A 13,490-nucleotide genomic window follows, 5' to 3' on the forward strand; every position below is an offset into this window, starting at 1 on the left:
TTAAGCTCACTGTGAGCTTGGATTGTCCTAAAAACCAACCATTACAAAGTTCGTGAACAGTGCTCAATTCGGACCTCGAGTTTTCAACGTGAAATCGAAAGGTTTCTTACCTGAAATAGGTATGGATGTGTTTGTAGGGTCCTCACGAACACAATGATGCCCTCGAAACCTTCGATCCATGCCTGGATATTTGCAGGTGAGTGTGTCCGTACAATTCGAAGGGAGAGAGAGAGAGAAACTGAGAGGGAAGAGAGAGATACATAATAGGAGAGAGAGTGTGAGGTTTGCTGTGTGTGTGTGTGTGTCCTCCTAAGTCCCTAGCCACACAATTGCATACAATTTTAATCCACTTAAAATTTTCCAAGAATTCAGGAGAGTATGCAATATTCAAATAACATGTTACACGTACCTTAGCAACTGTTAAGGACAATTCTGTCATTTCACATCCACAATAAATGAAATTTCGGGACGGGCTGTGAAATTAAGTGTTCATCCAAATTTTAATCTGAACGGTAACTAGTCACCTAACGCCTAAATGGTATTAAGTGATTTTTTTTAGAACAACGAGTCTATTCAATCAAACAATCAGAAATAAATAAGTCGCTTCTTTATAAACTATTTGTTATTCCACAACCGAAAACAAGCTATTTGAGCTTATAGTTACCCTTTACTCATTTTTCCATATTATAATAGAATGATGTCAATCGGTATCAAAAGTTTGGTGTGCACTAAATGTTTTTTCGGTAAGCTTGCAATTCATAACTAATTCTATATATCATGATACAACAGAAAAATAAATATAATTAATTTACTAGTTATACAACATAAAATACAAAGGAAAACTAATGAAAAAAGTTTGAAAACTTTGAGTTTTAACAATAAGGATAAAATAAAAGGATAAATTGAATAGTACCATAATTGACTTTTAGTGTAAAATATAATTTTTTCGTTAAAGTGAATAGTACCAAAAAATTTTACAACCCAAAAAGGCACCTACCTACTATATATGCAATTATAGTTTTAAAGAAAATAAACAAAACCCATGAACGTGACATCACATCATGCTAGAAGCAAAATGCCAAATTTAAAAGTCTTCGGTAATCTTATTATCAAGTTAGTGTCTTATTACTCTTAATTATTGTTATTTTTTTATTTATGATTGCGTAATCAAAAAAGCTTTTTATTTGTCAAAAAAATTTCACATTTCCAAATGAGTAAAACTAAATTTGAAAACAAAATTTTGAAAATTAAAGGGCATGGAAGTTAATGATTGGTTTATTATTTCGACGTTGATAAACGTGCTTATTCCTATTGATGACATATCATTTTATTTGCAAATTTAATCTCTCTACCGTTACTCCTCCCATATAGGTCTATAAATAATTCTGGTTGTAGTTTGCACCAAGAGACGAGCAAAGATCGTGAGAGTAGAGCTTCCCCACTATTATTTATTTAATTTTGTTTAAATAATATTGCGCGTGTTATTCGGGTGCCCGTTAACGAACATCCTCCTTCTGTCGCTCTCTCTGTGTCTAGAGAGTCAAGGCTCTTCCTTTTCATCGTGCCTTGTTTGACGAATCTACGTTGTGATGATTGGTGAATGGTGATCACCCAATCCCAATCCGAACCCGAATCCGAATCCGAAAGCTGATGCTTCTGCTTCTTGTTTCTTCTGGGTTCCTGTGATCAATCACTCCTTCCTCCATCATCCTGCTTTCTGCAACACATTTTCCGTCCCCTGTAAAAACTACAAACGAGAAAGAACAGAAAACCCAGAAAACGGAGCTGGGCATTCATAATTCTTCATCGAAAACAAGAGCCCCAGGACGAAAAGAAAGAACAGAAATCAGGTTGTTGCATGGAAGATGAAGTCCTCCTCTGTAAGCACGGATCACCTGTTCGTCTTTCACTCCCTTAATACCGATATTGTAATTTGTAATTGGTAATGAACATATTGATTATAAAGACAGATACTTGTATGTTTTTCTTGTTTGTATTGGGATTTTTCGGGCTGTTAGATATATCGAATTCATCGTTCCTTGTTCGAATTCCTCTGCACATATTTTCCTGGCCATTGGATTTGGAGCTACTGAGCATAATTGAATAGCGGTTGGTTAAGAAATATGATGAGGATGCATGCTTTCTTGTACATAATTGATCATCACTTCTGTTTCTTCAATGGATTTTGTAATTAGTAGTTTAATTTATGATTAGCGGTCAGAAAGTAGCAATAATTAGGTAATTAGGACATTTGTTCTAATTTCTTTGCAGATAACTTGGTTACAAATTGTAATTTTTACCTCTTTTTCCAGCCATCTAAATTGTTTTGACATGTTTTCTCCACTTTTTCATTGCCTTCTCTTGTCAGGTTACTTTTCGTGCAGATTCGAGAAGCGGAAAATCATGTTTTTGTAGTATTATCCCGGCAGCTTGTCTGCTGTGTATATTATTTCTCATAGTGAGTGTATACATATCATCATCAGATTACAAAGAGGTATGTATGTATGCGTATATGCATACCAACTTTTAGTCCCGAATCCAATCTGTATTATGTCTAAGCTTATAAATTATCAGTTTTACTGGCCTGAACATTGGAAGTGAAAGTTGAGTTGGTGTTGACATAATCGCTACTATTTCACGTCCTACTGCACAGGATTCATCGTCATTTTGGAAAGTCACAAACAATTTGCAAACTCTAAAATACAAATGCAAGGTTTGTTTATCAGTCAGGTTCCATACCATTCATCTTTCCTATCAAAGGAGCTGTTGTGATTTATTACTTATAATTTCTTGTATCTGTTTTAGAATCAAAATAGGCCTTACGGAAGTGAGCCACTTCCTCGAGGTATTGTTGCCAATACTTCTAATCTGGAAATGCAGCCGTTGTGGCATGCTAAAAAGGTAAGGTTTTTGGAAACGGAAGCTCCTGAATCATTCACCTGATGATTGTGTAACTTTGCATCCTGCTGCTCCAATTGACAGTGTTGCAGGCTTATCTATATTTTTTTTTGTTATACTGTTTTCCCAGAAACCTTCGTTTAAATTGTTGGAGAAGAAAGATGCAAATTCTTCATCTAGTTTGTTTGCCATGGCCGTTGGGATAAAGCAAAAAGATCTTGTTTGTAAAATGGTCAAAAAGGTATGTCCTATAAAACAATGCTGACAAAGGTAGTCCAAATTAAGTGCTGCTGATATTTCTTTTTCATTGTTCATAGCTCTTTACAAGTAATTGCTTTTCGCTCACCGTGTTTCAGTTTCTGTCAAGTGGTTTCGTTGTGATGCTCTTCCATTATGATGGCATTGTCGATCAGTGGAAGGAATTTCAATGGAGTGACCAAGTCATTCATGTATCTGCAGTCAATCAAACTAAATGGTAACTAATTGGTCTTACTCTTTATCTTTGAATGCCTGAAACCAGTTAAGTCAAAGCTGCAGTATTGAAATGTGATTTTCGGGTTGATGCCTAGGTGGTTTGCGAAGCGCTTCTTGCATCCTGACATAGTTGCCGAATATAGTTACATTTTCCTCTGGGATGAGGACCTCGGAGTTGACAATTTCCACCCCCAACGGTATATACATTGTTGGCCGGCTGCATCTCTTTTCTCAACCTTGTACATTATACCGACATTAAAACTTGGAAGCTGCTTACTGGTTCCTAATCCCATTTTGTCAACTTGTTATTTAACACTACTGTTAGGTACGTATCCATTGTTCAAAAGGAAGGGCTTGAGATATCACAACCTGCACTGGATTATTCCAAATCAGAGGTGCATCATCAAATTACTGTGCGTATGAGAGGATCGGTAGCACACAGGTCACTTATAACTGCTAAATGATGAACTCCCTTGGGACATATTGTAGAATGGTAACATATGAGTTAATTTCAAGAACCCTTAATTTCAAACAACTTGATATAGTTCATGTTGTATCTGCAGAAGGACTTACAAGTCAAGCAACAATGGGAAAGGTTGTGATGAAAGCAGTACAGCTCCTCCTTGCACCGGGTAAAAACTGTGTTTCCATTTGATTGCTCAAGACAATTCCATTAGTAATTTAGTATTGTAGTTGTAGAAGTCACCCACTAAAACAATGCAATGCATTTTCTGCAGGTGGATAGAAGTGATGGCTCCTGTTTTCTCTCGGGCTGCCTGGCGCTGCGTATGGTATATGATCCAGGTACGTGTGTTAACTTATTTCTATTGTCCTGCCTCCCGGAACTCAACTCAAATAGCTGTTTTTCTCTTCGCGTGAGAGTAGAGACAATGGCGGCTTAAATTGCACCGGTTTGATTATGTTAATTGCAGAATGACTTGATTCATGCTTGGGGACTAGATACACAGATTGGCTATTGTGCACAGGCAAGTTCTTATACTTCCCTTTCTAGCAAGGAAACGATTTCCTTTGCCTCGATCTTCTGCTGTTTGAGGAACAAACAGACCTGCATTCTTTCTGTGTTTGATTTTGAATGTATATGTCATGTTGTAATAGGGAGATCGAACTAAAAAAGTTGGGGTTGTGGATGCCGAGTACATAATCCATTACGGCCGCCCTACACTGGGAGGACCTTCAGATGATCAAAGTGATCACGTGACGAAAGATAAAATTCGTTGGCAGGAATCGTCACCATCATCAAAATCTACAAGAAAGGGCCACAGAGTTGATGCAAGTCTCTTGACGGTTGACGCGATAATATTGTATTCAACATATAGTCTTCATTGGATTGATTAATCAGTTTTCGTTTCTTCATGTTGTTAATGTTGCAGGTGAGGCGGGAATCGTACAACGAAATGAAAGTGTTCAGAAGGAAATGGGAACGAGCCATCAAGAATGATAAATGTTGGATCGATCCCTACGGGTAGCCAGTAATTGGTTAGTGCTTGAGCGCTCCTATCCTGTATATGAATATCGTCGTCCATCGTCCTTTATTTGGAGGAGGCTCAGAGCTCAGAAGTTGGTGTAAAATTTGGAGGATCATTATCCAAAGCAAGGTTTTAAGTCCCCTGAATTTTGCCTCTTTTTTTTTTTTACACAGTTGAAATGTAAATGTGAATGTAGAAATCAACTCCACTTTATACTCGAGAGAGGCTTGGCCGGCCGGCCTCCTGTATATTGATGACAACTCCTTCTCTTGATGCTGATGATCTTGTCGTACTAGCGCCGTCCGATTGAGCTTACAACGTTGCCTATAGATGGCTTGTGGTTTAATTGAAGGTTCCTTCTGTCACGAGTTACACTACTACTAGTACCACTAGCTAGTTTTGAGTCTACTCGATCAACTTGTCATACTGCCCTAACCAACTAGACTAACGCTTGTTTAGTTCACTCGTCAAACGAATAAATGAAACATGACCTCAGTTAGACCAGTGACCAGCAAGGGAGGGAAGTTGAGAGGAAAACAAGGGCAAGCACTTTGAGCAGTCCATGGGTTGTTGGCATGTCGCCCCATATAACCAAGTCATCACAATATTCACAAAGTCAATGAGATTCCCTTTATTCCCCCAAAACACTCTCATCAAGACACCAAAATCAGATCATGTGGCTCACTGCCCATGCCTCAAAGGACTCTTTGATTCCACAAGCCAATTACGTACTGTCATACGTTTTAACATTCTCGCATGACAGTGCGTGTTCAACTTAAAATACCATTACAATAGCATCCCCGTTAGATGTAAGGTAAAAACCCTAAACACAAACTTTTGGTGCATTGAGACTTGCATTTCACGCAACAATCTACACGAGGATATAGAAAAAACCAGAAAATTCCAACCAATAAAAGTTATGCAATTAATATCCATCCAAGAATTGTATGACTACACCATATCACCATCATGGAAGCAAAACTTAGTGGCTATGGCTTAATTGCCCTCCACACCCCCAGCCAACCCAACTTCCAGCTACATGCATTTATATTCATCACACAAACTCATCCCACCTACTGTTCGACTAAAATCTAATCTACTTAATTCTCCAATCTCCACCACCAACAATATCCAATCTCCCATCTGTTTCAGGTAACTCAGAAGCCATAGTTAAGCTAGGAGAACTCTCTCTCTCTCTCTCTCTCTCTCTCTCTCTAAAGTATCTATATACCCAATGAAATGCTTGAAATTACAGACAGAAGGCAGCAATTTATAGCAGATGAAATGAAACCTTCACATTCTGTAAACATCAAGTGGAAAACTAGTAAAGGAAGCAGCAAAAGAAAACATTAGTAGCATCCACTTTCATTTAAAAACATGAACTAAAAACTCATCACAAATTAATAAAATATCAGCACAAGACTAAAATAATAGAACATGGGAGTTGAATCTTAATCCTTGTCATAGAGTGTCACTCACAGCAGCTCTACTGAGCACTTACATTAATATATTGTTTTGGAAAGTCAATAAAATATCATTAAGAACCCCAAATAGCTCCATTAACAAGGACAATGTTCCCTAAAATGCCTCACAACTATGCCAATTCCACCAAAAAATGGAAAATTATCCCACTAGATATAGAAATAAGCTAACCTGGAAATATAAATAAATTTCATAACTTCTAAGCAAACAAATCAAGAACAGATATTCTTTTTCCCATCCAGACTCCCAACAAAATCAAGCATTACCCCTAATTAAACAATTTTTAATTATAAAATTATAAAATATAGAGAGGAAGAGTTAGATATGGCATCCAAAGCAATTACAGGTCTTGGGTGTGAAAGAACAGAAACCGAAAGGCCTGTTTGGAATGTTGCAATTGATGGCATAGCAACAAGGAGAAGGCAAGCAAAGACCTTTGGCACCTCCACAACAAGTACACAATGCACAAATCTGAAAGCTCCCCAACTTCCTCCTGGTTTCATTCATCACCAAAGTCTTCATCTTTTCAGCTCCGATCAGTGGCACCAGTGGCCCCACAGCTGCAGACCCATTGGCCTTAAAAGTTCAAAACAACAAACAAGCACTTCAAATCACAGAAAACCCAGAAAAAAAAATCATGACCCGTTTGACAAAAAAAGTACAGGGATCTATGAAATTGAAAGGAAAGTTGGGGTCTTTGAAGCAAAACACTCACAAGGTCTAAGCTTGCTGATTCAGTGGTGGAGATAGCAGTAGCCAAAAAGGACAGCAGTAGGAGGAGAGAGAAGGTGACCCCATGAGCACGAGCAGGCATCATGAATTGCTTCTTGAGATGGGTGCTACTTTGGTGTGAGCTTTGAGTGGCAAAAGGTGATGGTAATTTGGTAAAAGAGTGTGAGCTGGGAAGTGGGTCCTTGATCTTTTTTCTTGAGCGGCCTTTGATTTCGATTTGGTGGATCATAAATGTTATGGTAACAAGGGTCCGTAATGGGTATTTGCTTTGAGCTGCTTGATTAGGAAGTTTGGGTTTGGGTTTGAGGAATTGGAAAATCAAATGTAAAGAAAATGCCTAGAAAGGGTTTGGGAAAAATTAGGAATAAGGGAGGATTGATTATGTGCAGTACAAGTACGAGGGTTTCTCTTGTCGGACCAAAGGTGCGGACGATCCATGCAGACCAATATCTAACAACTGTGACGAGTCTAGTGTATCGGTATAACGGCCCTGACTGATTCTATCAACGATAGACAATAACTCTCCCATTCGGCGCAAACATAGCTTACAACTTTCATCATACTATGCTCTCCAAAGAGCAACTCTTCTCTCCAAAGAGCAACTCTTCTCAAAATCTCAAAAGGAAAGGTGTTGAGTTGGAATCTCATTCTAACTAAGGATTATTGTGGTACCGTAGGATCTAGCTACATGAGAACTAGGAACGGAGAGCTTTCCCCCCTTTTCCAGACTTAAAAACTCGTATAATTCACAAATAAAACTTGGAAAAAAATTTGGGAAAGCATGAGGAAGGGAGCTGGCAGCGGATCAGGGAAAGGAATCTGGGATCCGGGCCGTTGGATTTTGATCCAACGGCTACAAACAGAATGGGCTACAAATAGGAGGGCCCTTTAAAAGTTATAATAATTGTAGCCGTTGGATCAAAATCCAACGGTCTGGATCCCGAACTAGGTGTATTTGGTGGAAAGGGGCAAATGATGTCAACAATAAACCTGATAAAAAAAATATAAAACAAATTACAAGATGCATACAATATATTTTGAACTCTTTTTTATCTGACGACTCCTCCTTCCCTACAATTTTCTATTTTTATCAAACTTTTCATTACAACTTACAAGGCTTGATGTAATACCCGCGAAAGATAAATGATAACATGAGAAAATTTGGGGTTTGGGATAGACAGAATGTTCACATTGGGTTTTCCAAGTGACAATATTTGGAGATGTTTTATACAGTGCAGCAATGTGAAATTCAGAAAGTTGAATCTGTCAGCTGAATGCATTTTCAGGACACAATCAACTTCAATTTACAGATATCATACCAGACTCTTGTTCATCCCTCAAAAGATTGTTAATGTAAATGGCTCGCTTTCGAGCCGCCTTTCACTCCTCTGTGTCAATGTTATCCTCTGCACTAGGCATCTGCCTAGGCTCTGACAATGAAAGTCTCCTGGGCTTTGCTGATCCTGCTTCGACTAGCCCTTCTGAAGATAAATTTAATGAAGCGGCCCCCGACGTTGAACCCATCAAACGCCGGGCTGGGGCATCAGCCGAAGATGATGCAGAGAGATTATAAGTGAAGATACCCATAGGGTGGTTGAACTTGCAACTTGGTCCAAACTTACAGATACCATAACGAGAATAGAAGATGCACAACGGTTCTCCCTGTTAAAAAGTGTACCAGATTCATCGTGTAAAATACCACCAAGTTAGACTACTTAATGAAACATGTAGTAAGAGCACACAACTAGTTTCGAAACCATAGCTCAAGTTTATAAACAAACTCCAACAGTAAAAGTAACTCACCGGTCGTAAAGGAAGGCCCATTGGACTCAAAACACAGTCTGGAGCAGGAATTAACCTCTCCCTAGGATGATGGAATCTACAGACTCCACCAAACTTACAATCCCCGGTCTTCATATAAAACTGGCACTCAGGCTGGCCAGGTCTCTCAGGAAATACATTTTCCCTTTGCAATGCATAGAACCCTACAGGGATGGAACCGGAACCGTAAGGAGAAAAGCCCCCTTGAGATCCTGAATTTTCCGGTTCACCTTGTTGTGAAGTTCCATACATCTGACTGTTTCCCGCTGTTTGTTGCTGACCCTCTGGAGATGAAACGGAGCCAAGTTGGCCCTGCAAAAATTACCAACAAATAAGCGTGTTGATTCTGCTCAGGGGACCATAGCGCAATTATACTATTGAACTCAAACTCAAAAGCTGCTGTATTAGAGCTTTTCTGATGGAGTGCAGTAAAAGAAATTGCAAACCATTCAATTTTCATCTTGTTTTCTTCTCATGAAATAAATTTTCAAACTATGATTTGTGCAGTAAGATCAACAATTTTAAACACACATGCATATAACTCCGATTAGATTGATTCCGAGACAAACAATAACTAGTTGCACCCTAACCTGCTATCATAAGGTAAAACAAGAGCATCACAGCATTTTGCACAGAGAGGTACAAAAAACTTACACTGTATGCGTTCCATCCTGGGACTGATACCACTCCTTGAGGAACAATGAGAGGAGTGTAACTTGATTGAGCTTGCCAGCGTGGACTGGGAATAAAAGATGCTCTTGACCAATTTGTAATTCCTCCTGCATACGATTGCTGGCCAGGAGTAGTTGGAGATTGGACAGTAGGATATACAGTAGAGCCGCCCACTGAAACCATCATATTAGTAGGTTGGGGATGGTGGAATTTACAAGTGCTTCCAAACTTGCATTGTCCAGTTCGTAAATAATAAGCACATTCGACCTCATTCTGCTAAAAACAAAGAATAAAAAGTAAGGAATGTATCGTACCAACTAAGATGCACACACAGATCTACAAACAATCTCTAAAGCAGATATGGTTTCTCCTCTAGCATATATGTGTGATTCTTAAATCATTATTTTGTGTCACACTACTTCTAAAATTCACCACGCCAACCCAATTGGCGAGTCCCCTGTCTGTCCGTATGCCACAAAAATAAACTACGAAGTAGACATTCAAGTAAAGCAAAGAGAACGGAAATGTACAAATGAGGTGAAAATGGCACAATAATGAGATAAAAACAGAAAATCGAACCGGTCGAAGTGGATAGCCTAAGATATTTAAGGCAACTCTTCCAGCAATTCCCGCCTTGTCTCTAGGATGATGAAACTTGCATGTTGCTCCAAACTTGCAGGTTCCTGTCTTCAGGTAGTACTGCAGGGAAGTTTAACAAATATTATTGAAGTCAGACCAAAATTTACACGACCGACCTTCCACAGAAATACATGCCTGACACTCTGGTTGTCCAATTCTTTCGGGGAACTCTCCCTTCATCCTTGCAGCGGCAATAGCCTGGAAATAAACACAATCTTATTATACAGACATATAATTTCAATCAAAATTGAATGAAATTATTAAACATCAGACACGAAGCGTACTACCCTTGTACTAAACTCATAAAAAATCGCGTAAACATGGTGAAACTATACCAGCTTCCGGTTAGGTGGATGATTAAAGCGACATGTCGCCCCAAATCTACAAAGTCCTGTTCTGATGTAATAAGAACAATCTGGCTCTCCAGCACGCTCGGGATAGGGCCCGGCTTCCATTGTTTCACTTGATCTCATATTCATTTGCCACATTGCATCTGAAATAACATTTCATAACTATGTTCGTTACATTGTATCATGCAAACTTATCAAAATTCAATTGAAAGGCATATTTTCGACGAGTCCATTTCGTCTGCATTCTGTTACCACTTGTATACCTTAAGAAGTCAAGCAAATAAATTGTGCCTTAAACTGGTAATTAAATTCAATTATTCGTCTTGTTGTTCTTAGAAGCCGATCACACAACATTGACATTGCATTTTCTGTTTAAATTGGTTCTGAATATAACAATTACCGTATTTAAATCGTCATGGAATGGCTAAAACAAAACAAAACAAGAGGCAACATTCTGTAATCATTCGAGAACCGGAAAAAAAATCAAATTAAAAAACAGAAAAACATGCGAATTCAAGTCCTGGGAATCGAAATTGACGAAGCTGAAGAAGATTTGAAGCATTGATCACATCTGAATTGAGCTATTGAGAGGTCAAAGGGGACAATTTGCATCGGCGGACGCAGCGAACGTGATTGGGGAAACAAGGAAACAATGGCGAAGCAAAAGAGAAGCAGAAACAGAGAAAACAACGACAATTATTGACAAACAAAGACAAATGTATGTGCGTTGCGTTATGTAAGAGAGAGAGAAAGATGACCTTGGGTCAAGGAGGCTGACAGTGAGCGAGCGTCGGTGACGGGCGCGGCAGCACGAGACATGGGTATTCCGGCATCGAAGTCCATGGCTCCGTCGCCGGTGAGAGAGAGACAGTAAGTTAAGTCGTCGTCAGCAGCACCACCACCACCACCTGGCCGTCACTCTAGCAAACCCCACCGGAATTCCCATTCATTCACTCACCCCCTCCCCCTCAACCACCCGGCACTCTACCCAAATCCCCCTCTCAACGATCAGACACACACACACTATATCTCTCCTCTCTCTCCTCTCTCTCTCTCTCTATCTAAACCAGACCAAACCCAGACCAAACAAAGAAAACAGAGAGCCAAATTAACAAGAATAACAGCTTTCTAGAGAGAGAAACTTTTACATGGAGAGAGAGAAAGCAGTTTTAAGAGAGAGATGATGAGAGGGACAGAGAGAGAGAGAGCGGTGTGTTCTCCTCTCCACAAACGAGAAGAGGAATAAAAACCAACCATCTCTCAACCAGACAAGCTTTTTCACCCGCGTTTTGGCAATAAACGGACCAAACCCCACATTATTTCCCTCCCCCGCGACTGCCTCAGCTCCTATACTCGCTCACCCCGCTCCACGCGTGCCCCTCCTCCCTCACCATTCCCATTTGCTTTTGCGTTTTTGCTCGACGTCAATGCCCTCATCCAATTTTCATTCGACACGTTGTCGGCTTCCGCAGCGAGTAGGTTCCACTCTCTGAGCTGCGAATATGCGCTTCCCCCAAACCGGATACCAGAAACTCGGACCGCTTCCTGTAACCGCTTTTACTATTTCCAGCTTATTTCTTTATATTTTCCACTGCCTGCTCTCCCTCCCAATTTTTTTTATTTTGATTTTCAATTTTTTTTAATAATAATCGAAATCTTACTAATTACGTTTTTTTAAAATTAAAAGTGACGTGATTTCGTCATGACAACCTGCTTTATTCGAGAACTTGAAAAACTCACAAAGATATTTAAGAGATATATTAATTAGAAAATAGTTATACATGTTTTCTTTTATTAATATGAAGGAAAGTAGTTGAGATATTAAAAAGGTTTCAAGACCAAAAATAGTCAAATGCATGCATGGTTGACGAATGAGTTTTCCCATCGGCAGAATATACAATTACGAAACGATGGGTCCAGGGTCCATCCTCGTTATGTTTCTATATGCCAATCAAAAAAACAAAATTTAAACCGTATTATTGTTAGTTCGCGGACATAACATACTTAAAATGCAACAAAGTCTTAGAGCCTCGTTTTGATGTCTTCAGCAACTAAATCCAACGAGGAAGAGTCACCATGCAGGAATCCGATGGCCTGGACAACTTAGCGGGCGTCACTCGCAAGCTCAATCTATCACTCGAAAGCCAGCTGGCCATCCTCCTGGCAACTTGAAACTCCACCACGTCAAGGCTTGTCACGTGGGATATTTTTTAAACAAAAACAACTTCGTAACGGAATGTCACACCGACATGACAATTTTAATAACAGCACAAAAAAACTCTGTCAACATTAAATTTCATCCACTACAAAGAATAACGAAAACTTTAAGACGAAAACGAAAGGAGTGAGCATTAAAAGGGGGAAGAATCACAATAATTAAGGTGAGATAATCAAGCTTGTAAAAAGGGTTATGTAAATGTACTATAAATATGGTTTTTGTGCCCTCTATGAAGGGTAACCATGCATATTTGTTTTAGTTATTTAACCATCAAGATCATATCTAGCTACTCCCTGCCAATCCTGTAAAAAGCAATATGTCAATTTCTCCCACTTTATGTTATGCAATGGATTTAATTACTTTTCGGAAGCTCTTCTAATTTGTTTCTGCCCTAATTTTGGTACTGAGATTTTGCACCTTTACATCCCTTCTTTGCATTATTGGCTTTAGACAAGGTGGTCGCTCTCCTTGCTCAACGTATGAGTTCGACTTGCCACCAACGTTCGGTGGTGCTAAACATGACAAGATTTGTTGTAGGCTGCTGCTTATTTAATTAGTAAAGCTCTCATGCTTTTACTTTTATGATAGTTGCTTGACGAATGACGTTGTCAAGACATCCATATATTTTTCTAGCTAAATCTATTACCTATGCACCGTTTGCACAATTATTTGGAGCGGTTATTGTTCTGTTGAGCGAGTAGATTATCTTTTTTGGTA

General features: G+C 39.2%; 3 protein-coding genes across 7 annotated transcripts; 1 reads left to right on the forward strand and 2 right to left on the reverse strand.

Moving 5' to 3' along the window:
- The first annotated feature begins 1,423 nt into the window (after positions 1–1,423).
- On the forward strand, positions 1,424–5,138 carry LOC103419525 (uncharacterized). Of its 5 annotated transcripts, none has more exons than XM_070820094.1 (13): positions 1,424–1,880; positions 2,369–2,494; positions 2,654–2,713; positions 2,806–2,901; positions 3,029–3,139; positions 3,255–3,373; positions 3,468–3,569; positions 3,698–3,814; positions 3,936–4,004; positions 4,110–4,176; positions 4,305–4,362; positions 4,493–4,662; positions 4,764–5,138. In XM_070820094.1, the coding sequence occupies exons 1-13, from the start codon at positions 1,866–1,868 to the stop codon at positions 4,857–4,859; spliced, it is 1,206 nt and encodes a 401-aa protein (XP_070676195.1). In that variant the 5' UTR covers positions 1,424–1,865; the 3' UTR covers positions 4,860–5,138. The 5 variants fall into 5 exon arrangements, with proteins under 5 accessions (XP_070676195.1, XP_008355846.1, XP_008355845.1 ...); XM_008357624.4 differs by having other exon boundaries at positions 4,305–4,358; positions 4,489–4,662; XM_008357623.4 differs by having other exon boundaries at positions 1,499–1,897; positions 4,305–4,358; positions 4,489–4,662.
- Positions 5,139–6,287: 1,149 nt separating this feature from the next.
- On the reverse strand, positions 6,288–7,411 carry LOC103419526 (uncharacterized). The gene is made up of 2 exons (XM_008357626.4): positions 7,057–7,411; positions 6,288–6,917 (listed from the first exon to the last, which is right to left on the reverse strand). The coding sequence occupies exons 1-2, from the start codon at positions 7,300–7,302 to the stop codon at positions 6,660–6,662; spliced, it is 504 nt and encodes a 167-aa protein (XP_008355848.1). The 5' UTR covers positions 7,303–7,411; the 3' UTR covers positions 6,288–6,659.
- Positions 7,412–8,106: 695 nt separating this feature from the next.
- Positions 8,107–11,869, reverse strand: LOC103419527 (zinc finger CCCH domain-containing protein ZFN-like). Its single transcript, XM_008357627.4, has 7 exons — positions 11,314–11,869; positions 10,541–10,698; positions 10,341–10,403; positions 10,146–10,265; positions 9,549–9,839; positions 8,877–9,206; positions 8,107–8,735 (listed from the first exon to the last, which is right to left on the reverse strand). Exons 1-7 carry the CDS (start codon positions 11,396–11,398, stop codon positions 8,454–8,456), a joined length of 1,329 nt encoding a protein of 442 aa, XP_008355849.3. The 5' UTR covers positions 11,399–11,869; the 3' UTR covers positions 8,107–8,453.
- Positions 11,870–13,490: the final 1,621 nt, after the last annotated feature.

This window comes from Malus domestica, chromosome 04 (assembly GCF_042453785.1).
Source record: "Malus domestica chromosome 04, GDT2T_hap1".
In the NCBI taxonomy this organism is placed as follows: domain Eukaryota; kingdom Viridiplantae; phylum Streptophyta; class Magnoliopsida; order Rosales; family Rosaceae; genus Malus; species Malus domestica.